Source organism: Eublepharis macularius, chromosome 1, assembly GCF_028583425.1.
Source record: "Eublepharis macularius isolate TG4126 chromosome 1, MPM_Emac_v1.0, whole genome shotgun sequence".
NCBI classification, from domain to species: Eukaryota; Metazoa; Chordata; class Lepidosauria; order Squamata; family Eublepharidae; genus Eublepharis; species Eublepharis macularius.
The window spans coordinates 224,619,195-224,643,564 of record NC_072790.1 but is presented as its reverse complement, the minus strand read 5'-3'; the positions used below and the strand labels follow the sequence as shown (position 1 = coordinate 224,643,564).

The 24,370-nt window shown below is 48.2% G+C and overlaps 1 protein-coding gene across 1 annotated transcript in view; it reads left to right on the top strand.

Moving 5' to 3' along the window:
* LOC129334647 (cGMP-dependent protein kinase 2-like) overlaps window positions 1–19,653 on the top strand; it is a 28,691-nt gene extending 9,038 nt beyond the window's left edge. Inside the window, exons 8-22 of the mRNA XM_054986888.1 lie at window positions 175–238; window positions 449–526; window positions 1,155–1,243; window positions 4,322–4,387; window positions 5,334–5,372; window positions 5,599–5,643; window positions 9,966–10,095; window positions 11,437–11,579; window positions 12,505–12,594; window positions 13,347–13,488; window positions 13,898–14,061; window positions 14,782–14,898; window positions 15,191–15,253; window positions 16,693–16,768; window positions 19,266–19,653. Coding sequence (XP_054842863.1) covers window positions 175–238; window positions 449–526; window positions 1,155–1,243; window positions 4,322–4,387; window positions 5,334–5,372; window positions 5,599–5,643; window positions 9,966–10,095; window positions 11,437–11,579; window positions 12,505–12,594; window positions 13,347–13,488; window positions 13,898–14,061; window positions 14,782–14,898; window positions 15,191–15,253; window positions 16,693–16,768; window positions 19,266–19,352 — 1,393 coding nt within the window. The 3' untranslated portion in view covers window positions 19,353–19,653. The remainder of the gene's footprint in view (window positions 1–174; window positions 239–448; window positions 527–1,154; window positions 1,244–4,321; window positions 4,388–5,333; window positions 5,373–5,598; window positions 5,644–9,965; window positions 10,096–11,436; window positions 11,580–12,504; window positions 12,595–13,346; window positions 13,489–13,897; window positions 14,062–14,781; window positions 14,899–15,190; window positions 15,254–16,692; window positions 16,769–19,265) is intronic.
* Window positions 19,654–24,370: the final 4,717 nt, after the last annotated feature.

The window sequence follows — 24,370 nt, the reverse complement described above, 5'->3', positions numbered from 1 at the left end:
TCCCTCACCATGGACAATGAATTAAATGATTGACTGATGGATGGAAACATTCACATCCCACTTGTGACCTGTTGGGTCCACCACAGTGAGGCTTTCAATCGAAGGGACTTTGGTTGCAGGAATCTGTACGCAACTTTGGGGCAGACTTGAGGCCCAGTGCTTCTCCTCTCTTAGGGTGAAACCTCTGCAAGGCCTGTCAGATGCTGCCCTTTCACAGCTGCTGGACACAGCAGAAGAGGTAAGTGTTAGCATCCATGTCCCCCTTCATTCCACTTTGCCACCTCTGACACAGAGCTGGCTCAAGAGGGGGTGCTTCACAGTGAATGCCCTCTGTGGTCTGCAAAAGACTGGGGTCTTTCTTTGTACAAACACACGGGAGGAGTGATTAGAGATTCCACACCTGCTTGTACCTGCATTTGAGCCCCTGTCTGTCTCTGCATTCCTGCAGCGCACCTTCGCCCCCAATGAAGTGATCATCCAGGAAGGGGATGAGGGGAGAACATTCTTCTACATCCGCAAGGGGCAGGTGAGACTCAGCCAAATCCAACCCCCCTCAGTTTCAGAATTGTCAAGTATAAAGGAGAGAAGCATCTCTGAGAGTGTACAGAATTCCTACCCTCACAACCAGCCCTTCACATATATGGAAATCAGTGAGCAACAATTCCGGGTCTGCCAGGGATGCTTGAACCCAACATCTCTTGCAGCCCACTGCCTGGTCCTTGCCTACTCAATGAACACATGAAGGCACCTTATACCAAGTCAGGTAATTCCAGTCATCCAGCTCAGTGTCATTTGACTGGCAGTGGCTTCCCAGGACTTCAGGCAGAGGCAAGTCTTTCCTCACACCTAGTGCTTGAGATACCAGGAATTGGACTGGGGCTTTCTTATATCAAGTAGGTGTTCTACCCCTGAAACCCCAGCTGCAAAGCCTGCCAGACTCTGAGTGTCTACTGAGTTTATCAAGTACACTCAGGCAGGACACAGCATTTCTGCTCCCATAAAGAGCTGTACTCCTGAGCACTCCCACTTTCCATGGTCACCTTGGGGCACAGGGCTGGTTCAATGCCCAAATGACCCAAGTGTGTGCTTTTCATTGCAGTCTCCCACCCTTCTCTCTTGCTGCCTGACCCTCATTCCCTGTCTTGCCTCCATAGGTTGAGGTAACCATGAATGTGGAAGGGCGGGAGGAGCACATTCGGGTGCTGAAAGCAGGGGACCACTTTGGAGAACTGTCCTTAATCCGGTAAGTGAGGAGGGTATGCATACTCTCTTAGCTAGTCAAGCCTGGATTGACTCAGTCAGAGAGGGGAGCAGTAAAGTTATAGGACAGACTCTTAACTTTCCTTTTTAATAATAACAACGACATTAGATTTATATATATACCACCCTTCAAGACAACTTAACACCCACTTAGAGCCGTTTTCAAAGTGTGTTATTATTATCACAACAATCACCCCCATGAGGTGGGTGGAGATGAGAGAGCTCTGAAAGAGCAGTGACTGACCCAAGGTCACCCAACTGGCTTCAAGAAGAGGAGTGGGGAATCAAACCCGGTTCTCCAGATTAGAGTCCTGCTGCTCTTAACCACTACACCAAACTGGCTCTCAATATGGCAATAAACAGATGCGATCGGGCTCCTGGGGTATGCAGAGTTTTATTCTAGCATCCCCAGCCCATCTCCCTGGCCTAATCAATGGTCCAAGACCTAAAACAAATCCACAGTAGAATTATCTGATTGTCAGCCACCAGAACATAAAACATGTTCAGAATGCTTTATTGTCAGGATAATGTAACGAGTTGTGGGTAGGCAATTATGAAAATACTAGGCACAGAAATATAATCAAAAGCTAAAAATAAATTTATCATAAAAGGAAATCAGAATTTACATGGCATTTACAGATAAAAAGCAGAAAGTTTTCTAAAAATAGCAACAAGCATTCAGAAGACAAAAAAGTTCAGGCTTCCTACAGTGCCAGATCTTAAAGCCAGGGAAAACACTTATATGAGCTATCAGCGCCTTCTGACTGGGCCATTTCAAAATGGAGTCTGCTACATCTTCCCTCAGAACAAAGTGGGACGGCATGAACTGGATGTGGGTGAATATGTTTATTTATCCCTGCAAAATGGAAGTCACGATGGCAGAAGATTCTATGGACCAGTAAGACCTGTCTTGGATGGGTTCATGCTTTCCTTGAAAAATTCAGGCTAATAGATTGGGAGTGCCACATCTGGTGGCTCCTTCTCAACCCATCAGTGCATCGATCCAACACTGGATTAAATTAAAAAAAAAAAACAATGGAAAGGAAAATGGAGAGGAACGGGGGGGGGGGGGGAGGAATGGAAAGGAGGCGGAGGAAGTGGCTGGATAGACAACAGTGACCAATCACAATGAAGTGGGCTGGTCGAGGGTGGGAGGGGGGCCAAAGAGGATGGAATGCTAAAAGATGGGATAAAGAGTAGACTGGAAAATTGATTTTTTAAAAAAGTCGGTATATAAGCGTTCCCAGGAAAGCTGCAGAAAAGTTACATAGTAGCCGGAGTGAATACTCATGACAGCAAATCGGGTGCAGATGGTCGCAGAAAAAAACATTACAGTATGCGAACTAAACCAGTGAAATTGGCCCTTGCAGAAGGGGTTCATGTGTCAACAAACAGGCAATTGGAGACCTTAAAGGGGTAGGGGGAGGCTTTGGATAGTGAAACTTTTCCACAAAGGAATGGAACTGTGTGGTTTCAAAAAGTCTGTACTGAAGTACACAAGAGGGGAAGTGGAAAAGGCTGCTGGTTAGCATGTTGGATGAGGATCTGGGAAACCTGGATTTGAATTCTCACACTGCCGTGGAAACTCACTGGGTGACCTTAGGCCAGTTGCTTGCTCTCATCCTAACCCATCTCACAGGGCTGTTGCGAGGATAAAATGAAGGAGGGGTGAATTATGTTGTGAGATCCTTCAACAGGCAACACCAGTGATTACACTAAGAACTTCTGGTGTGCAAAGCAGATATTTTGTCATTGAACTATGGGTCCGTTTCATTGTTTTCAGTCTTATGCTGGCCACCTGTGCTGTATTCTTTATAGCCATGTATGTGACCTTCTGCATGACTTATAGGTCATTTTGCCCAAATATATTTATTTACATCTGGAGTACTGTGTGTAGCTCTGGAGGCCTCACTTCAAAAAGGATGTGGACAAAATTGAGAGGGTGCAGAAGAGAGCGACGAGGATGATCAGGGGTCTGGAGACAGCCCTACGAGGAAAGGCTGAGAGCCTTGGGAATGTTTAGTTTGGAAAAGAGGAGACTGAGCGGGGACATGATTGCTCTCTTTAAATATTTGAAAGGCTGTCATTTGGAGGAGGGCAAGGAGCTGTTCCAGTTGGCAGCAGAGGATAGGACCTGAAGCAACGGGCTTAAATTACATGCAGAAAGGTACCAGATGGATATTAGGAAAAACATTTTCACGGTCAGAGTAGTTCAAAGGTGGAATCAGCTGCCCAGGGAGGTGGTGAGCTCCCCTTCGCTGACAGTTTTCAAGAAGAGGCTGGATGAATATTTGTCAGGGACGCTTTAGGCTCATCCTGCATTGGGCAGTGGGTTGGACTAGAAGGTCTGTATGGCCCCTTCCAGTTCTGTGATTCTGTATTTCTTCTTCAGCAATTTATACTTTATAGAGTACTTCCAACCAAAACCCAATGAATCCTTGACAGAGGGCAGAGATTGGATCCAGACCTACTCAGTTCACTGAATACCAAGCACACCCACACTTTTTCTCACTTTATTACATTTGCTCTTGAACCCATCTTTAGTCAGGAAGGCTGAACAGCAGAAAAAAGCTGTCTGGCTTGGCGCTGTAATGCAAGCTGGCCAGGAGGTTCACACCTGCATATAGGGTGTTCAATCAATCTCTAGGTGAGGGCTGGTGTTCTCTTAGAATTACAATTGATCTCGAGACCATAGAAATCAGTTCTCCTGGAGGAAACGGCAGTTTTGGAGGGTAGATTCTATGGTACCACATACCTGCTGAGCTCCCTCTGCCCTCCCTAGCCACTACCCCCAAATCTCCAGAAATTTCCCTAGTCAAACCTGGCAACTGGAGCCTTTCATGCACATACTTGCAGGTGTCTTGCACTGATATAGGCCAGTACACTCAGAAAGAAAGAGCTGATCTCTTTGTGGTTGAGGATACATACATGCACCTGCTTTGGGGGCCCTTTCTCTGCTTTGGGGGCAGAAGTCATATAGGCAGTGATGGGATTGTCCCGCAAAGTACCTTCTTCATAATATTTTTTTCCTGTTCAACTTTCTGATTCTTGATGCATGCAGGAACATTCGCCGGACCGCCAGCTGTCGAGCACAGGATGAGGTCATCTGCATTGCTGTAGCTAAAGAGTAAGTCTGATGAGATGGCACTTCCCTCCAATGTGTGGAGAGAGAAATGTTGGAACCTGAGTGTGTAATGGTCTCATCTGTATGGACCTAGTTGGTGTCTCTTTCTTTCTCTTTCTGCAACTCCGAAGTGTCTCCCAACTGTGCTTCCTGTTCTCTGTCTGAGGGTCAGAACCACTGAGGCCCAGTCACAGTTTCTAGTCTGCAGAAAGCATCCACTGAACTACAGGCCTAGCAATTGGTTAGCTACAGAGAAGCAAAGGCACTAGAACAGTCAGCCTAACACCATGCAAATCAAAGCGGCAAGCGGAAGCCCAGCTGATGTAGGGGTCAAGCAAACCTTTAAAGTCCATTACAGAGAAGTTGGGCTTTAGGCTTTATAAAAAGCCTCAAATAACAAGGCATTGTTCAATCTTGAAAAATAAAAAAAAAAGATTTCTGGCCCGCAGGCTCAGCATGTAAAATTGATGGATGCAGTAGGAAAGGTGGCAAGAGTGTATGGTACTCCACAGGGTGCTTTCATGTGTGTTTATCTTTGCAAACTTGCATGTGAAAGCCCTTGGGGAGGGAAAGGCAACTTGGGGAGGGAGCAATGAAGAACAATAGTTAGCGGGGAAAGGGTTAAAGCACGCTTTCTGCTCTGCACCACTTCTTCAGTCAAAGTAAAACCCCTCCTAAAGCCACTTTTCATTTTTTGAACAGGCCTTTGAAGACTTTGTTACATACCTTGTATGTCACATGAGTTTGCTGTAATGTTCATATGTAAGACTCAAATGTAAGTCCAGTATCAACAACGCCCAGTTTGTTCCAAAACTACAAATACAACTACAGCATTGTACTGTGCAGTTCTTCTCTTCTGCTGGAGACTGGTGTGTGCTGAAGAAGTAACTAGGTTGGTATTCCAACCTACATTTCTGCTAATGGCTTCTCTCTTCTGACTTCTCTATAGAGACTTCCAGGAACTGAGCCCAATGTGTGCTCGTGAGCCGTAAGTCTTTGGAGTGGACGAGTGGGAAAAATGAAGGTTGAGGTCATGCCCACTGGGATCATTTGGCTGGAGTGACCCATTAAGTAAACCTTATTCCTAGCCCCCCGTATGAAACTGACTCTCCACCCAAATCTAGGATCTGAAACTTGAGCTGCGGGGTGGGGCAGGAGCTGGCCCAGGGAGGAGAAACGTATTGTTCTACTAACATCTTCTTTCTCCCTCTCAGAGAAGCTGCAGTGCAAGAGCCGCCATCTCTCTCTGAATCCAGACGGTCAGTACCGAGGGTTGTGCCCTATACTTATGCCAGCGTTGCTTTGGTGCTGATGGTCTCAGTTGGGGCTCACCTTGGCAACCAGTTGATGGGAAAGGAAGGTAGTGGTCATCACGACCAGCAGGTCTTCTCTCTGTCCAGGTTGAGAGCTACCAGGGCAGTCTGAATCTGCCCTGTCTGATTTAGCTAGATGGACTCACTGGGTTGGGGTGGGCTTGTGCTGCTGCATTGCCTGGGGACACCACAGACCTTGAGCATGTGGCTGCGATTTTCTGTTGATAGCTCTAGAGCATAGGCAATTCTTTCCCTTGGGAAAAAGTGGCTAGAGAGACTTTTCTCTCTCCCCCATAGAACTAGAACTCAGGGGCACCCAGCAAAGTTGACAGGCAATAGATTCAAGGAGACAGAAAGAAAGTACTTATTTACTCAATGAGAAATCAAATGATAGATTTCACAAGCACAGATGGCTTTTAAAGGGGTTTAGACAGATTCAGGGAGGGCAGGTCCATCAACAGCTACTAGCCCTGGTGACCGAAGGGAACTTGCATATCCAGAGGGCAATAAGACTCTCAACACCAGTGCCAGGGAGCAGGATTGTGACAGCCTTCAACTCAGCCCTGTTTGTTGGACTTCCAGGGCAATTGCTGGTTGCTGCATGAAACAGGGTGCTGGTCTAGATGGACCACTGGTCTGCTCCAGCAGGACTCTTCTTATGTTCTAGCAACTCTGTCTTGCTTCTCCCTAGAGTTAGGGTTCTGGAGATTTGTGGCATCTCCTGGCATCCCTCAAGGGGTCTGGGTACCACTGAGTGGCCTTTGTGGGTGATCTGGAAGTTGCAGCAGCATTAGCTTGTTCCCATGTCAGGTTTTGGGGGAAATGGCCCAAGAGAGTCCATGCTTAGTTTGTAAGCTGCAGGGGAGGCTTTTAATCATGATGGCCAAGAGAAAGCTCCATGTTCAAAGGCAGGATGAAGATAGGCAACAATGGAGGAAGGCTTTGACTTGTAGATTTTCTGGAACATCTGGCTGGCCATTATGGGAAATGAAAAGCTGACTAGATAGAACATTGGTTAGGATCCAGTGAGACCCGTATGTTCTTATTAAGACATGCTTCAGCAGCACAGTTAAATGGGTCTCATCTTCCCAGAGCTCTCTCTCCACTTCCCACATCTTCTCTATAGGGAGCAGGCACACAAGTGAAGCAATGTGTCCTCCTAATTACCACCTGGCCAACTTTTTCCTACCATAGCAGCTCTCCATAGTGTGGGTTCTATTTTCAGCTCGAAACCGACATCTTGTAGTGAAGGTTTAAACTAAAAATGCAGAATTGGGGAGCTCACAAAAGGCAAGATAGCTGCTGCGAAGGACACCTTATTTATCCTCACTCCCAAAGCCCAGAAACTAGCATGGAGCTGCTGCAGAAAAAGAGTTTGTAGAGAAAAGAGCACAGATGGCTTAAGTGAGTGAGTCATGCCGCACATTACAGGAAGAGAGAGCCAGTGTTGTGTAGTGTGTCAGGCTAGGATCTGGGAGAGCCCAGTTCTGATCTCCACTCTGCCGTGGAAGCTTCCTGGGTGACCTTAGGCGGGTCACATTCTCAGGCGAACCTACCCCACAAAGCTGTTATTGCGAGGACAATATGGAGCAGAGGAGAACAATGTAAACCACTTTGGGTCCATATTGTGGAGAAAGGTGGGGTATAAATTAAATACATTACTAAATAAAAGGCACTGCTTTGCTGGATTGGACCTCAGGTTGCTCTAGCATTCTGTTTCCAAACACAGCCAGCCGAATGCATCTGGCAGTTCACATGCAGAGAATGAAAGTGGAGAACCTTCCCCTGATGTTTGCTCTCACTAGTTAGAAGTAGACTGCCTCTCCACATGGAAGTTTCGTTTAGCTATTATAGCTGTTAAAGAAATGGAACTCCTTGCAACCAACACCTTAGTCCTAGTTGTGTTTGTAGCGGACATTCTGGAAGAAGGGTACGTGTGTTTTATATTCCTGTTTTGCTAGCCACAGTAATTACTGAGTTATTTTATTCTCCCTGTTGCTAAGGTGAAAAAAGACTGTTGCTTCCATTTTTATAATTAGTTTGGCCAGTTCATATATTTCATGTATTTTAAAAAAATATTTAGCATTGATATAATGTGATCAGTGTTCAAAGCGCTTTGCATACATTCTCTTACAACAACCCCATCAGGTAGGCCTAGATTGCTAGCATCCCCACAGCTGTGAGCCAAAAGAGCTTTTCCTAAGATCACTTACCAAATTCTTAGTTGAGGCAAGATTTAATCATGTAGCCTCCCCAAACTAACTTTTAACCACTATACTATACCAGTTTGTTTTTAAGTTTCACTGTTGTCCCCTGCTTTAAGAATTTGAAAAACAAATCTGAAAATTAGTAAATAAATACAAGGCACTTAAGTAGAAAATGTATTGTCGAAGGCTTTCACGGCCGGAGAACGATGGTTGTTGTGGGTTTTCCGGGCTGTATTGCCGTGGTCTTGGCATTGTAGTTCCTGACGTTTCGCCAGCAGCTGTGGCTGGCATCTTCAGAGGTGTAGCACCAAAAGACAGAGATCTCTCAGTGTCACAGTGTGGAAAATGACCTACATCTTTTCCACACTGTGACACTGAGAGATCTCTGTCTTTTGGTGCTACACCTCTGAAGATGCCAGCCACAGCTGCTGGCGAAACGTCAGGAACTACAATGCCAAGACCACGGCAATACAGCCCGGAAAACCCACAACAACCTAAGTAGAAAATATTTGAACATTTTCAAGTTAGAAATAGGAAGAGGCAGCTTTGTCTTGTCAGCAGTTTGGTTTCTTGTGGGTAGAATTGCCAACTACCTGGAGAAAAAAATGTCCTACCCTTTTGACTGAGGCTTGATGGGATGTTATTTTCTTCTGTGTCTGAAAAACTTCAATGGCTGATTTCCACACATTAAGCTTCTGTTAAAGGGGCAAAACATTTTTGCTGTAGGTCGTTGGCTACTCTACTCAAAAGAAATCTGTTGCAGATTCTCTGAGGTGTAGGGACTAGTAATCTGGGGCTATTGGGAGGGGGGGCTACTTTAAGAATCTCTTTGAACCTACAGAAGCCACACCCACAAAGGGGCATGACTTTTCTAGGTCCTGCTCATATAAGAGGGTAGGAATGGGGCTAGTTTTGTTGCAAGTTCTTTTTTTTTAATTGATTGTTCCCAGAGATGGGTAGGTGGATTTCCCGGCCAGCCACAAGGGCAGGAGATGAGCGGTAAGTTGGCTATATCAAAGGACCTGCTTGCCTAGCATGCTTCTTGATGGGGGAGGTTCACGCTGGCTTTTGTAGCATGAGAGTTTGCTTTAGGAGAGCTGAGTGCTGGAAGCTTATTATATGGCACTTCTGACTTGTAAATGTTGAAAGTGGCTGGTTGCTATGGGGGTGCAATAGCATGGACACAGTTGGTGCCAATTCTTCACCAATGTGTCAGTCTCCACCTGCTTTCATCACCTCCCAAAGTAAGTGGCATTCAGTACAGTGAGCCCCCAGAAGATGCTACTTCAAACATCTCCTAGTCAGCCTAGACAAATGCTTTCATCCCATTTTAGATAACTGCCCTCTAGATGCTCTCCAGGTAGCCGAATGCAGAAGCCTTGTTAGGGCTCCTTGCTGTGGCTAATTGCCCATTAATTGGCTTTGATTGTCTTTAATCAGCTAGCAGGTTTTACTGTGCCCAGGAGAGCAGGCAATAGAGCCATTTTGCTGAATTCAATGCTGTTGCTCTAGCACAAGCACGGGTTCTTTGAGCAGCCAAAGAGTGTCTCTTATGTTCTCTGGAGCTTCATTTGTCTGGAATAAGCTTATTGGGGGAAGGATGACCATGAGTTTATGATTTTATTTACTTTGTTTACTTTATTTATACCTGCATTTTTCCCTAGCAGGGCCCCAAACTAACTCACAGCATTCTACCCTATTCTATTTTACCTTCACAACAACCCTGTGAGGTAAGCTAGGTTGAGAGTGTATGACTGGCTCAGGGTCACTCGGCAAGCTTCCGTGGCAGAGTGGGAATGTGACTGTACCATACTGACTCTCATAAGTTAAAAGCATGCCCAGATCATTGCAGGAGCAAAGTCCCTTCTGTGTCCCCAACCAGGGTTTTTTGGGCAGTCGAGCTGCTATAGGGAGGAACAGAACCTCCTTTCCTGCTAGTCTGGTGGCATTCCCCATTGTGGCCCTGGACCAAGAGCTTCTTGCTTCCTTCAGGTACTGATTTGGCCCAGGTGGAGGATGAAAAAAGTCCTCTCTTGACCCTTCACCTCTTTCTCCTCACAGTGGTTCATTTCTTGAGGGCCCCTTGACTCAGCTGCACCTCCAGGACCTTCTACCTGTTTTCTATGAGGATGGGGACCAGAAAGGGAGGCCGGTGATCTTGGGCACAGGAGGCTTTGGCACTGTTGAGCTGGTAAGCCGAGTTTGTGTGCATGGCACGGGATACTGGGTTGAATCCCTTCCAGGCTCCTGATGCCCCTTTCCATTCCACCTAGCCTGTCTCCCATATGCCTAAGCAGGCCCACCAGAACTACTGACCTGGGGGGTCCCTTTAGGCTAGCATCCTGTCTCTTGGTTTCGCCATGAAGAAGGCCATGCTTTAAAGCCTCCCAAGGGGATGGGTTTGCCTCATGTATTAGCACTTCACATGATCACTTGGGTTAAAAGCAAAAGCAGTCTTAAGAGATCCTAGGATAAGGGCTGTGGTGAGAAAAGCCTTGCATTATGGGTGCGAAGTGACCGTGTGGCCGCTTCTTCCCTTCTGCAAAAAACCTCTCCTATCTTTACTATTGATTGCTCTAAACCAGAGCTGAGTTTCATTTTATTTACTTCATTTATGCCCTGCCTTACTCCCCAAGGGGAACCCGCAGTAGCTTACATCATTCTCCTCTCCTCCATTTTATCCTCATAACCCTGCGAGGTAGGTTAGGCCAAATTAGGTGTGAATTTAATGAACCTTGCTTCAAAGGGCTTTGTAAGAGTAAAGCTCCAACTTGAAAGGGTGACTCAGGATCCCTCATCTTTGCTCCCAGGAGCCTTTTCTGGGTTCCTATCATATTTAGCAAATGGCAAGACGTGTGAATGCCGAGCTCTGAGTTGAATTCCCAGGGTACGGTGTCTCCAGGGGACATCTGTCTAGAGCTCTTTATCCCACCCTTGTTCCTGTAATGTGCTCTGGGGGAGATCCGTGGTCTCCTCCATTTTATCTTCCCAACCACCCTGTGAGGTTGGCTGAGAGAGTGGCTGGCCTAGGGTTACCCAGTAGCATCATGGTAGGGTAGGGTTTGAGCATGGGTCTCCAGAATCTCATTCCACACTATAACAAACTGGCAGTCTCTGCCACTGTGGATCTGTGATAAGCTTTGATGGGTCAGAACCACACTGGCAAATGCTGCGAGACTTAGGATTCTGCATTCCACTTACCTATCCCAAGGCAAACTGGACCGTGGGTGCCCTGCCCTGGCTGGACTGGGTCCTCTAATGGCAAGCATAGTCTTCACTGTGTCTTGGCAGTCATGTATGTACAGGTTCAGGCTTCAAGGAGTCGGCCTTCCTACCTGCTGGCATTTGTCTGCCTTTATTCTCTGAGCCCAAGGGCATCTACAGAAACGGCTGCAAACACTCCTCCTGGGTGACCTGATCATTTCTTGTCAGGGTTCTCTAGCTATCAACCAGCTTAGGGTGTATTTGGGCTCACCAATTACTCCCTGAAGAGGGCCTCTTTGTGCCACAATTCTTTCCCTTCTCTGCCCAGGTTCGATACACAGATGAGGGCCAGGACCATTTCTTTGCTCTCAAGCGTCTGCGCAAGGACCATGTGGTGCAGAAGCGCCAGCAGGAGCATGTTCTGATGGAGAAGAAGGTTCTTCAGGACAGCCGCTGTCCCTTCATTGTCAGGTAGGAAACGGACTGGAGCGAAGAAGGAATGGGGAGTGCAGCCCTCTTACCTTTCCCAGCTTCGAAGTGGATATAGAGTGAGCAGTTTCTTGGATCCTGCTGAGGCTGTATGGCTCAACTAGGCCTTTTTTCCCCTGGGGATGTCCCTGGGCTGGAACAAGAGATGTGTTCTGCGGTACTGAGCTTCCCAGGTATGTATGGGCCCAATTCAGATTGGGACTGTGATGCACAGAGCAAGGAGTCTTCCTAACTTCCTAACCCTAACCTCACTCCTGTACCATTCTCTTGACCTGAAATGGCCTGGGTGAGATACCAGGGTTGCTAACTCTGGCCTAGTCAATTTCTGGAGATTGGGGGTGGTGCTTATCATAGAAATGGGAGGTACCTAGTAAAATCAAGGTTGGGAGTCAGCTTATCCAAGTCTTGGGGAGACATTACTGGGTTCTGCATCCAGGTTTTGAGAAGCAACCGTTTAAAGTGGTGAAGTGGTACTAAAGGCAGTTAAGGACTTTCCGACCACTTCCTGGGGAAGACTTGGGGGAGAGAACGAGGGAGAAACAGGCGGTGGGGGCCAGGGTGTGGTATTTAATAGGGAGAAAGTCACTTCAGCTGCAGTTGGGGGCAAGTCAGCTACCTTTCCTCCGACAGAGGCCATGGCTTTTCCTACTCACACAGGCAATGTGAAAGGTTGTGTACTTGTCACACAGGGCTGCTTTCTCTCCACTGGGATGTATGCATAACCTTTGACTTGTGTGAGGGGTGGCTTCATTGGCGGGAAAACAGGACTTGTGGGGCACCACCTGAATCTGTTGTATGGGGAAGGAGTTGGGCCTCCGTCTTGGTGGGGACCCTGAGAGGCACTCACCAACCCAGGCTTATTTACTGCATCCTTCTTCCCTCCCCACCCCCACCCCTCACCTTCCAGGTTATATGGGACCTTCCGTGACAGCCGCCATGTGTACCTGCTGCTGGAGTTCTGCCAAGGTGGCGAGCTGTGGGCCAAGCTGCGTGAAGCGTACGGACAGGCAACTGGGATGGGGGCAGGGGAGGAATCAGGGGGGCCGAAAATAACAGCAGGCATGTGGGGTGGGGGTCTGTGTGGGAGGAGGAAGCCTGAAGAGAGGGAAGGGGAAGGTGTCAGGTTCCTCTGTGAAGGTCTGGGCTAAGTGCAGGGCAGAGATACCTAGTTCTACCTTCTGCCTTGTAGAAACTCTGCCCTTGAACAAGAAGGCCAAACTCCCTTGAAACCAAGTTCTGCTTAAGTAGATTTTTATCCTGCGCTTCAAGGAGCTCAGGATAGTGTATGTTGTTCTCCTTACCATTCTACCCAAACAGCCTTTTGAGGAGAGTTAAGCTGAGAGCATCACTGACCCAAGGTCACCCCAGCAAGCCTCTATGGCAGGGTAGAGATTTGAACCTAGGTCTCCCTGAGCCTGCTCTGGCACCTGACTACACCATGCTGCCGAAGAGGTCCTTCCCCTCTTTAAAAACGAAAACTTCATTGATTTGCTTCTAAATCAGAGGAGTCTGTATGCAATCCGCCTTGAATCTCAGTGAGACAGGTGGCCCAAAAATGAAGTAAGAAAATAAAATAGGATAGCTGTCCATACTCCTCACCTTCTTAAAGTAGTTTCTGCTCCAAAAAGCAATGCTTATGGATCTGGTACGGGGAAGGGATGAAACTATTTCTTCATCTGTCTCCTTTGGTGTGAACCTTGTGCTTAGGAGATCTGTGTCTTGCCTATTCACCTGTGATTATCTCTTCAGCCGCTACTTCTCGGAACCCGTGGCTGTCTTCTGCTCTGCCTGTGTTGTCGAGGCCCTGGACTACCTGCACAACCAGGGCATTGTCTACCGTGACCTGAAACCTGAGAACCTGATGTTGGATGCAAAGGGCTATGTGAAGCTGGTAAGGCAGAGGGTAGGGTGGCGGTTCTTCTCAAAGGGGAAGGCCCTGGGGCCCAGGCCACCTTGAAAAGCATCTTGTCTGTCAACATTGGAAGCGCTGATCCTCTGTGGGTGGATGAACTCTAATCTGTGACAAGGAAGAATGTACTCTGAACAAGCTCAGAGGCACTCTTTTTAAAAAAAAAAAGTCACCCAAAGGAAAGAGACTCTGGACCTGATGCTTATTTCCAGTGGACCTGACACATTTCCAGTGAAGTCCTGCAGGAAGAAAAGTGCCACTATAAAAGAGCTTTAGTAGGGACAGGATTCCGTGCTTGGCCTCGTGTTAATAGAGGTAGAGAGCTGCAAATGGTGGGAGTCAGGTGGTGAGTACACGCCTGTTTGATTCTTTCTGTCCCCTTTCCCTACAGGTGGACTTTGGCTTTGCCAAAGCTCTGAATCCTGGGGAGAAGACATACTCCTTCTGCGGGACTCCTGAGTACCTGGCGCCTGAGATCTTGCGCCACGAAGGGCATGATTATGCTGTGGACTTCTGGATGCTTGGGGTGCTCATCTTTGAGATGATTGTGGGACGGTAAGGCTCTTCTTTCTCCCCCCACACCCAGCACTGGAATTGGGATAGACTCCCTTCTGAGCTGTTGATTTATTCCTCCCCCCCTCTTTTCTGCACACCTGATGTCAAGAATGAGGGAGCTGCAGCACCAGAGAGAGAAACAAAGCTCCTCTCTATATATGCGAGGGCAGGGCTTTTTTTCAGGGGGAACGTGGTGGAACAGAGTTCCGGAATCTCTTGAAAATATTTGGCAATACTGCTTGAAAATAATATTATTTCAAAGAATCCTGTGTATTTTTTCCTCATTTCCCTTGAGAGTTCCGCCACCTCTTTTCCCAGAAAAAAACTCCTGTGTGAGGGGTATGGTAGGGCCATCAACAAGATGTAGCCAAAACCTCATGTGCCGTTGGCCTGCAACCATGAGGCTGGAGGGCTCATGCCTCAGATATGCTGTGTTGCAATTCAAAGGCAGCATTGAGATTGAAACACATTCCTGCATACGCTGCTGAGCAGCTTGCTAGGTTCATGGGGGGAGGTGGTGGGTGGAAGCAGAGCCTATAATAGCTGCACCTCTGGAGGAGATTGCTTTGCCCCCTCCTGTGATGGAAACTTCAGAGTCCTTCCAGCCAATGCCAAATAAGAAGGGGGCAGGATTAAGCTGGTCAGGCTTTCAGGGAGGGGATGCCTGCCCACGGTGGCACTAGTCATCATCACCCGCTCCATATTTTTTCCCCCCCGCAGGCCCCCGTTCCACAGTCCTGAGCCTGAAAAGATTTACAGCAAGATCCTGGATGGAGTCTTCTCCTTCCCTGTGTTTGTGAGTGATGCTGCCTGCTCCCTCGTGGCCAAGCTTTGCAGGTGCCTTTCCCCACCGCTACCTGCTCTAGAGGGCTGCAAGGGGGTGGGTGGAACAGGACCAGCAACACAATACCTTAATTCACAAAAAGCAAACGATGCAGTGAGACTGGGCAATATTTTTGAGGTGGAGGTCAGTAACGTTTCTGCCACACCATGCCTAAATGGCTGCAATTCAGATGCAGATTGCTGCAATTCAAGAGCAGAACCTAGTAATCTGAACTGGTAAAGCAGCATATTCCAGGGCTTCAGGAAGGGTGTACAAACTGACCAACCTTCCTCCCCTTTGTGGCAGGAAAAGACCAGGGCAGCGACTGGGGAATACCAGCAATGGGATCCGGGCAATTCGGAAGCACAGGTATGCCTGCTGGGCCAGATGTTCTCTGCCTGAAAGAGGTCTGGGTGTGGCAAAGGGTTTCCAATCCCCTCACCTATGCAAGAAGATGCTAAGGTTTAATATGCTGTGCCTTGTATGTGAGTGAGCTTTATATTTAAAAACTCACTGCATGGGGTGAACCAACTGCAGGCTTCTTTTGTTAAAGCTCTTCTGAAAATGGCTTTATTTTATCTGGCTGAGCATTTTCCAGGACACTTTTTATGCTCCCAGGAGTGTAACGAGCTCAGTCATCTCTTTGTTCTGCAAGAGCTAACCTCTTGTTTATGTGTAGAACAAGGGATGTGTGGCTACCTGGGGCAGGAGAGTATTAATATATGGAAGAAAATAAGAACTCCTGGGAAGATCAGGTTGACATAGTCCAGCAATTAGTCCTTGAGGCTTTTCAGGTAGATTAAGCAGGTGTGTGGCGAGTTCTAGAGCTGGGGCCTTGTAGGCCACCTAGTTCAACCCCCCCAAACACAGATTTATAAGTGGGTCCCCACAAGGACTTGAGGGAGGAGAATTGTCATTCCCTTTCCCGCTCGTCTCTGCTTGCCCTCTCTCTGCCTCCTTATGCTTCCCCTATGCTCTTCTCCTATTCTTTCCAGTCTCCCTGCTTCTTCTACTGCCCCTCGCTTTATTGTCCAGTGCCAACAGTGGTTGCTGTAGCAACCCAAAACACTGTCCAAAGTTCACACAAGCACTGATGTCACAGAGACAAGATACTGTTCATGAGGGATGGGGTTAACCCCTCAGTTTTTTCCCAGATTTATCTGAAAGTCTGGGGGGAACCCCAGAGTTGCTTAAATATCTAGTACAGACCGGCCCACCGTGGATTTTTTTTTTTTAGCTGCGCATGGATTTTACTTGGAAAGTCACACCATGCCTCATATTGAAGTTGGTAGAGGAATGATAATCTGTGGGAAGGAAGAAAATGTTCAATTAGTAAATAAATGGGCAGGGGTCAACCTGTGGCTAGATGGTAAAGCACCTGCTTTGCATACAGAAGATCTTGTGTTCAGTCCTGGCAACCCTTCTTTCATTGCTAGCCCTGGGGAGGCCCCTTGAGCTCCTGCTAATCAGGGTAGGCTACACGGAGCCAGGTGGGCATAGGCCATGCAGAGCCAGGTTGGCACACATCTGCCTCTGTAGAAAATAACGTGTTCAATGCTCAGATTTAAGGTTGCTCTGGAACAGGTTCAGGATAGGCAGAGTAGTAATTGTATAAGGGAAGGAGCCCAAGAGCTAATGGCTGAAAATCCGTGCTGGCTGAGGTTTTGTTGAGGATGGGACTTCCTGTTGCTCTTGAGAATGAGTTCACCGGTGCTGCTTCAGGAGTTTGGCTTATCAAGAGCAGGGGCAAAGCTTGATCTGCTGGCTTATCTGTCTCCCCTGTTCACATGTTGCCTTCTACACCGTAGGTGGTTTAGCTCCATCTCCTGGAAGAAACTGGCTCTGCGTCAGATTGATGCTCCAACCATGGCGCTGCTTAAGCAGGTATGGGTGTGCTATGGTGGGGGCTGTACATGGAGGGTTACAGAAGGATTCTTCCCCTGCCAATAGCAAAGAAAATTGAGGGAAAACACAACCCTGGAAAGGAGCTGGTCCTAATTACTGAAGAGCTGCCAATCTCTGACCTTCAGAACTGTGCCAGGTACTAATTAAACTTTGGAAAGGCAGATGAATGCAACTTCATGGGAAGCAGAGCATCCCACAAGGATGTGCTGAAAGAAATGACTGAATAGTCGGCGATTCCTGCCAAGTGGCTCTCCAAACAGCTACCAGAATGCATTGGAGAAAGACTTAACGGGCTGCAGTGCAACCCTTTGCAGAGTTACTCTGTCCTAAGCCTGTTCAGCTTATAGAGGAACAACTCTGCGTTGGATTGCATTGTCGGTGTCTTTAGGGGGCCGTATACAAATAATCAAGATGGAAACAATATTGGCCTTGCAAATGTCCATTATGATGACTTGTACAAGATGAACTTAACTAGTGGAAGCCTCCACTACTGCTTAAAGGCCTGCAAGGGAGCGCCCCTCCCCTGAAGCCTAAGATGCACTCATCCCTCTGTCCCCCCGCACAGGGCTCCTGGTACATACTCTCTCAATAGTCATTAGGTAGACTGACTATCCTAATACCTGGTAGGTGACAGATTAATGGAGATGGTATGAAGAGCACTGCAAATGAGTTCATGGCTTAAACTGTGAGCTGGCGGCTTATGGGCATGTTGTGCCCAATGGCTTAGAAATGCTTGGGCCCAGCTGTAATTAGCTTAGCCCTCTGCACTGTCCCTTCAACTTACCTCCAGGAGAAGCCACTTTGGCTTGTAGGAGGTTGCCGTGCACTCTCTGTGCCTGTCACAAGAATGGCCATACTTGCCCTGAAATAGTTCTCAGGGAGCTGGAAATGCAGTGGTCTTTGACGTTTATTTATGAGCAGATTTATATAGTACCTTTCCAGAGACCCAGTCACGGTGAAAACAATACAACCCCCCCCCCCGCCCCCCGCATGGAAATGTTTTCCTGTGGTTTCCTGACTAATGTTGTGGCTTCCAGTGCAGCACTGCAGCAGTAGGCCTTCCTCATGGTCGGTTTCCTTGCTCCACTACTCATGCCAGCCATTTCTCGCGCGCGCGCACGCGCACACGCACACAGGATCCTTTTTTGAGGGGACTAGAGCATGAAAATGATGCTCATGCGGGCAGGACAAGGAAAATCCAGACTTTTTTGCCCACACAGCTGCCATTCTGGCTTCTCTGTGATTTTTCCTAAAACATTACAGCAAAACAGGTTTGGGAAAGATGCCAGAAAAGATAGGGAAAGTATATGAATACACCACAATGCTAGGGGCCGGCGGCGGGGGCGGGGGGGGGGGGAGGACTGCTTCCAAATTGCATCCATTATGGGTTATACAAGCCACGTGTAAGTGACCGGCATAAAAACAAGCAACGAGTATACAACAACTTTCAGCAGCATAAAATGAAATTAGTAAAACTGGCTTCAGGCTAGGAGAAGGCCAAAAACAACTTTAAAAGTTAGAAAATCCTCTCGGTTAAAAGCCTAGGTTTTAAAAAAAAAGTGCCTACAGGACAACATGGCAGGCACGAGGTGACTCAGGTACGAATGCCAACCTCCAGGTGCTGCCTGGAGAATCTCAGAATTACATCATCTCCAGACTACAGCAGTCAGTTTCCCAGGAGGAAGTGGCTGCTTTGGAGGGTGGACTCTATGGTGGTATACCCCACGGCGGTCCCTCCCCAGACTCCACCCCCAAACCACCAGGAATTTCACAACCCAACCTAGAATTGGCAACAAGGTAGAGTCAACAGGCATGGAGAAACATGCCCGGTCTCCTTAACAGAAGCTTACTAGGATGTTACTTACCAGGTGATGTCATTCACCTCCATGTTGTTAAAAGGTTCAGCTGCCCATTTCCACACATCCTGCCTCATAAAGAAGCAGGACATTGTTTTTACCAGCCTGTTGGCAATCTTAGTCTCAGGGAAGGATGTTCCAAAGGTGCCACCGTTGAGAGAGCAGGGGCACTTCTGTGGGACTTGTGTGGAGAATCTTGCTTGATGGGCTGGGCTGTACAAGAGACAGTAGGGTTGCCAGCCTCCAGGTAGTGGCTGGAGATCTCCCAGAATTACAACTGGTCTCCAGGCCACAGAGATCAGTTCACCAGGAGAAAATGGCTACTTTTGGGGTGGACTCTATGGAATTATGCCATGCCAAGGCAATTATGCCATTTCCCTCCCCAAACCCCACTTTCTCCAGGTTTCACCCCCCAGATCTCTAGGAATTTCCCAACTTGAAGCTGGCAACCCTAAGAGGCAGTCATTTATGTCTTGCAACGTAGAACTGCACCACTCCAATGGCTCAATTGCAAAGGCACTTCAGGAACCTTTTTTACCCACCCACTTCTCCCTACCACTCATGAGGCTTGGAGGAGCTGCTACCCCATCTACCCAGTGTACTTTCTTTTTTCCTTCCAGGGTTTCCCCTATGTCAACTTCCGACGGTACTCCGCTGCAGGGCAGGTGCCTGAAGAGGAATTTTCTGGCTGGGATGAAGACTTTTGAGCTCATGCAACAGATGGACAAAAGGCCTGTCTGGAGGCTGCTCCTCACCCCATGGCCTGGATAGGAACTTGGCAAAAAGAGCTTTCTCAAGTAACCCCAGCAGCCCCCTCCTCCTCCCTGTGGTGGTGGTGATGATGCTTTGGGGGAGATGTCGGTGCCCTCGTGGCCCTGGCTGCCTCCTCACTGTGCCCGTCCTCTCTCCCCTTCCCCCCTCCCTCTGCCTTCTCTGTGAGACTGTGGCAGTGGGTAAAGTCACTGTGAGAGGGGCAGGTCCTTCTGTCCTGCTTTTGTGCTGCTCAGTGTGCAGAATAAAGAGTTTTAAGAAACATGGTGGTCCATGCTTGCTCAGTGGTAAGGCAGTGGGTCGTCTTAAATTTGCATAAGTTATAGATATGCACAATGATAGTTTTGTGTATAATCCTCTTCCAAGGCAGCAATATTTGAGTTCAACGACACGTTAATGAACCATGAGATTTTCAGGGTATAAGCTCTTGAGACAAAGCTACCTTCTTCTGAAGAAGAGAACTTTGACTCTTGAAGCCTTATAGCCTGAAAATCATATTAGTCTTTAAACAGTCACTGGACATGAATTTTGTTGTTCTATTGCAGATCAACATGGCTAGCCTCCTCAGGGCCGGCGCCAGAGGTTTCAGCGCCTGCGGCGGCGGGCGCGCACGCGCCCCACGGGAGGCGTGATGACGTCATCGCAGACGTCATCACGCACCACAGGGGGGCTGGGCTGCGCGCGGACCGCCGAGCGCAGAAGCTGCGGGCTGCTGCTGGAGCAGCGCGTGGAGGCTGATCCGTGCGCTGCCCCAGCAGCAGCTCACAGCTTCTGCGTTCGGCTGGGGCGGAGGAGCGCGCAGCTGAGCTGGCGTGGCTGGCTGCAGCAGTAGCTGTAGCCAGCCAGGCAGCCCCGTGCCGCCGCCGCCACATGCCCCAGCCGAGTGCAGAAGCTGCGGGCTGCTGCTGTAGCGGCGCGTGGAGGCTGCTCCGTGCACCGCCCCAGCAGCAGCTCACGGCTTCTGCGCCCGGCTGGGGCGGAGGAGCGCGCAGCTGAACTGGCGTGGCTGGCTACAGCTGCTGCTGCAGCCAGCCAGCCAGCTCCGTGCTGCCGCCGCCGCGCGCCCCAGCTGGGCGCAGAAGCCGCGAGCTGCTGCTCGAACGGCACACAGAGGCTGCGCCCGGCTGAGGTGTGTGGCGGCGGCGGCGGCAGCAAGGGGCTGGCTGGCTGGCTGGCTGCAGCAGTAGCTACAGGCGGCCCTGCCCCCAACACCCCCTCCAGCGCCCCTCCAGTGCCCGCGCGCCCGAGGCCACCGCCTACCTGGCCTCCATGGGCGCGCCGGCCCTGAGCCTCCTGAAACCTCTCTTGGGGGTTTATCTTGTATTCAGAGTCATCCTCCTTTCAGGTACATATAATAATTGTTACAGCAATTACAGATTTCCCCCCAAAAACTACCTGGTATAGCAGAGAAATGTTGGCTGTGAAGAGCTGATGGAAAACAGTGCCGGTCTGGATAGGATCTCAAATGCCACTTTCCCACCCAGATGGTATGCTCAGATGACATTCTTTCAGAAAAGATTGTAGTAAATCAACAATGCAGAGCATTAGAAAGTGAATGGTATTTGCATGGATGCTTCCAAGAATAGCACTCCAGTTTGTAAGCAAAAGCAGGGGGGAAAGATCATACAGAAGTAGCAGGTAGTGTGGAAGTGCTCAGCTGCATACTGTATTCAGGGGGAAAACAATCCAAACAGCACTGGGCTGGGGTGGTAGTAACTGGAAATGGCATTTCCACATGTTAAAAGCACTGATATGATCTAGGTGAAATCTGCACAACAATCCATTAAGGTAGACTAGTTTTGTCCCCAAATGGCAGATTGGAGTGGGGGAGGCACTGAATGGCTTGCCCAAAGGTACTACATTAGGGTGGAGGTGAAATTTGCAGCTTCATCTCTTAGCCCTTGGCCCTTTTCACACTGCTTACCTGCTGCCGCAACGACGTGAAATATCGCGCAAAAACCGCGGAACATCGCATTTTCTCGCACAAGATTTGCGCAATGTCGTGTAAATCTCACGCGAGAAAATGCAATGTTCCGTGTTTTTTGCGTGATATTTCGCGTCGTTGCGGCAGCAGGTAAGCAGTGTGAAAAGGGCCATTGTCCTGCACACTTGTTGGGGGATGATACTGAGGACAGGACATTTCTCATGTGCGCTCTGCTAGTTTTCGAACACCTAATGGTGATACCCACAGTACGGGTTGTGTCGCCCTTGTGGATGTGGGCTGAGCTCAGTTAGGCAAAGCTTCAAAGGGAAGCACTTCAAAATCCTGTAAAATAGGTTGCCTGGGATCAAACAACACAAGAAAATATCTTCTGCTTTTGAGAGGACAAGAGTGCTTCAGCCTCAAGGGTACTTATCGGTTCTTTGTGCCTCGTTTCCAAGGTAAACTGTGATTCATAAAAGCGCTCATTGCTGCAGCTTTCAGATTCCTTCCCTCCCCACTTAATTGCTGGTAAACTCCATGGCTGCTGTCTCTTGACTTTCCATCTAATGCTGGAACAGTCTTACATACAACTTGCGTGGCTACCCTGTCCTCATAACCAGTTCTAAGTAGGTTGTTTTTGGCACTCTCCCACCCTCTGTGTCCATTTCCCTCCTCTCTCCTGCTATTTCTAGAACTGTCACACTCTTGTTTACCACCCTTTCTTTTGGGGGTATTATCTTAATATCTGTCCACGAAAGTTGCAGTGATTGTGGTAGTTACCCTTCAACTCCTACCAATCCCTGCTCCTTTCCTGCTATTTCTCATCCTTCAAAATAGCACCACCCTGAATGTTGCAGTGCTGTATGGCATTACCCCCCATTTCAATGTGTATTTTAAACCAGGATGCCTAGTTCTCCTTCCTCTGCCCCAACATGCTTCTTTTTGATTCACATCATACATCACTCAACCCATTTCACTGGTTTGAAATACACATTGAAATGGGGGGGGGGGTTAATGCCATACAGTTTACCCACCATCAACTGCCATTTTTCCTGGCATGCCACTAAAGGGTGCTTTTAAAAACTGGTAACAGCCCTCCAAGGACTCAGTGGGAAGAAAATACAGATGCAACGGTGACTAGGAGGGGCTGACAGGAAAATGTGCAGCAAACTCCATGACTGGAAACTCCTTACCACCACGTGCATGCCCCTGCATTCACAGCAGAGCAACATGGAAAATCTTTGCTATGTTGATGCAACTACTGTTGATCTTCTCCAGTTTCTCCATGTCACCTAGATCTTGTCCTCTCCTAACTTCTGGCAGCCATTTTCTCCTACCGCATTCCATCACGCTGTTGTTTCTCCCTTCTCTCAGCTACCGCCAGACTCCTTCCTTCCACCCTTTACATCTCTCCTCCTCCCTAGAATGTGGTTTAGTCCCATCAGGTTTGCTCCACTGAAAAGGCTCTTACAAATAGGGGTTTTTTTCCTGGGAAAAGAGGTGGCGGAACTCTCAAGAAGGAAATGAGGGAGAAACGCATGGGATTCTTTGAAACATTATTTTCACGTGCTATTGCTGAGTATTTTCAAGAGGTGCCGGAACTCCATTCCACCGCATTCCTGCTGAAAAAAAAGCCCTGCTGCCAAACCCAAAGGAGTCTATTGGCCGCTTCTGATCCTGCTCTTTACTTTCTCCTGCTTTGACACCCTTCTGTGACTGTTGCCCTGTTCTTTGCCAGTCTAATAGGCCTTGGACTTTTCCTCAGAGGGAAGCTTCCCCCCCACCCTGCATGTGATGTCCCTAGAGACACGTTCTTGGCCTTTTTTTGATCTGCCACTGAGTGACCTCATCAAATACCAGTACTTTCAATCAAACCCAGAGCTGGTGTCATTGAACATCTCTCCCCCCTTGAACTTTCTCTGCCTCACTCTGTCTAATCCTCCTGCTTCGCCAATAATTGGTCTGATATTTACGCTTCATGTCTCTCTGCCATCTCAAACTCATTATCTCTGAGACTGATCTCCTCATCTTGCCTTCTAAGCCTTCCTTTCTTTATACGCTATTTATTGAGAGCATCAACAGGCATGAAGCTTTCTCTGACTCTTGCTCTGTCTGGACCAACTCTTACCAGCAAAAGCCATAAATCAAGTTTCTTTTCTCCCCTCCACACTGCCCCCACATGAACAGTGCAACATTGAGTCAAACCACGAGACAAAATACACGCGGATTACACTCAAATACACACTAATGACAAAATACACTCGAATTACCTGTGTAATTCGAGTGCAATTTGTCTTGTGTGGTGACTCGTGAGACCCCTTCTTGCTGTTTTGGGGATCATCCCAATCTAGGCACAACTCCTCTGACTTCACTGCTGAACTAGAGCAAATAAAACCCCAATTTTCTACGACTCATGAAAAATGCAATATGGCTGTGGAGGGCAAAGTGTTCATGCGGATGCTCTGTCTGCAGCCAATACAGGGAGAGAGTGAGGCTAAACGTCACCTTAAAATTGGCAGAATTAAGCTCTGTATTCCCCTCCTCCTTTCCCCCAACCCTTTAAAGGGCTTTTTTGCTTTCCCAAATGAGCTGAAAATGTGTATTATTTTGGTTGCTCTTAATCAAAAGGGCGGTGCATAGCTTTTGTTTTTTGCCATGGCTCATCATGACTAACTCCTTTTTTTGTTTATAATTGCAGATGCTCCTTCATGTTTTCCTGCTTTCAGAGTAGGATTGTTACTTCAGTGGTTTTCTAGTGTGACACTTCCATCTTCTGTCTACTGCTGCAGTTCACAAATGCTAATTTTATTTGCCTCTGGCAAGTAGATAATAATATTTGATTTATATACCACCCTTCAGAATGACCCACTCAGAGCGGTTTACAAAGTATGTTGTTGTTATCCCCACAACAACAATCACCCTGTAAGGTGGGTGGGGCTGAAAGAGTTCTGAGAGAGCTGTGACTGTCCTAAGGTCACCCAGCTGGCTTCAGGCGGAGGAGTGGGGAATCAAACCCAGTTCTCCAGATTA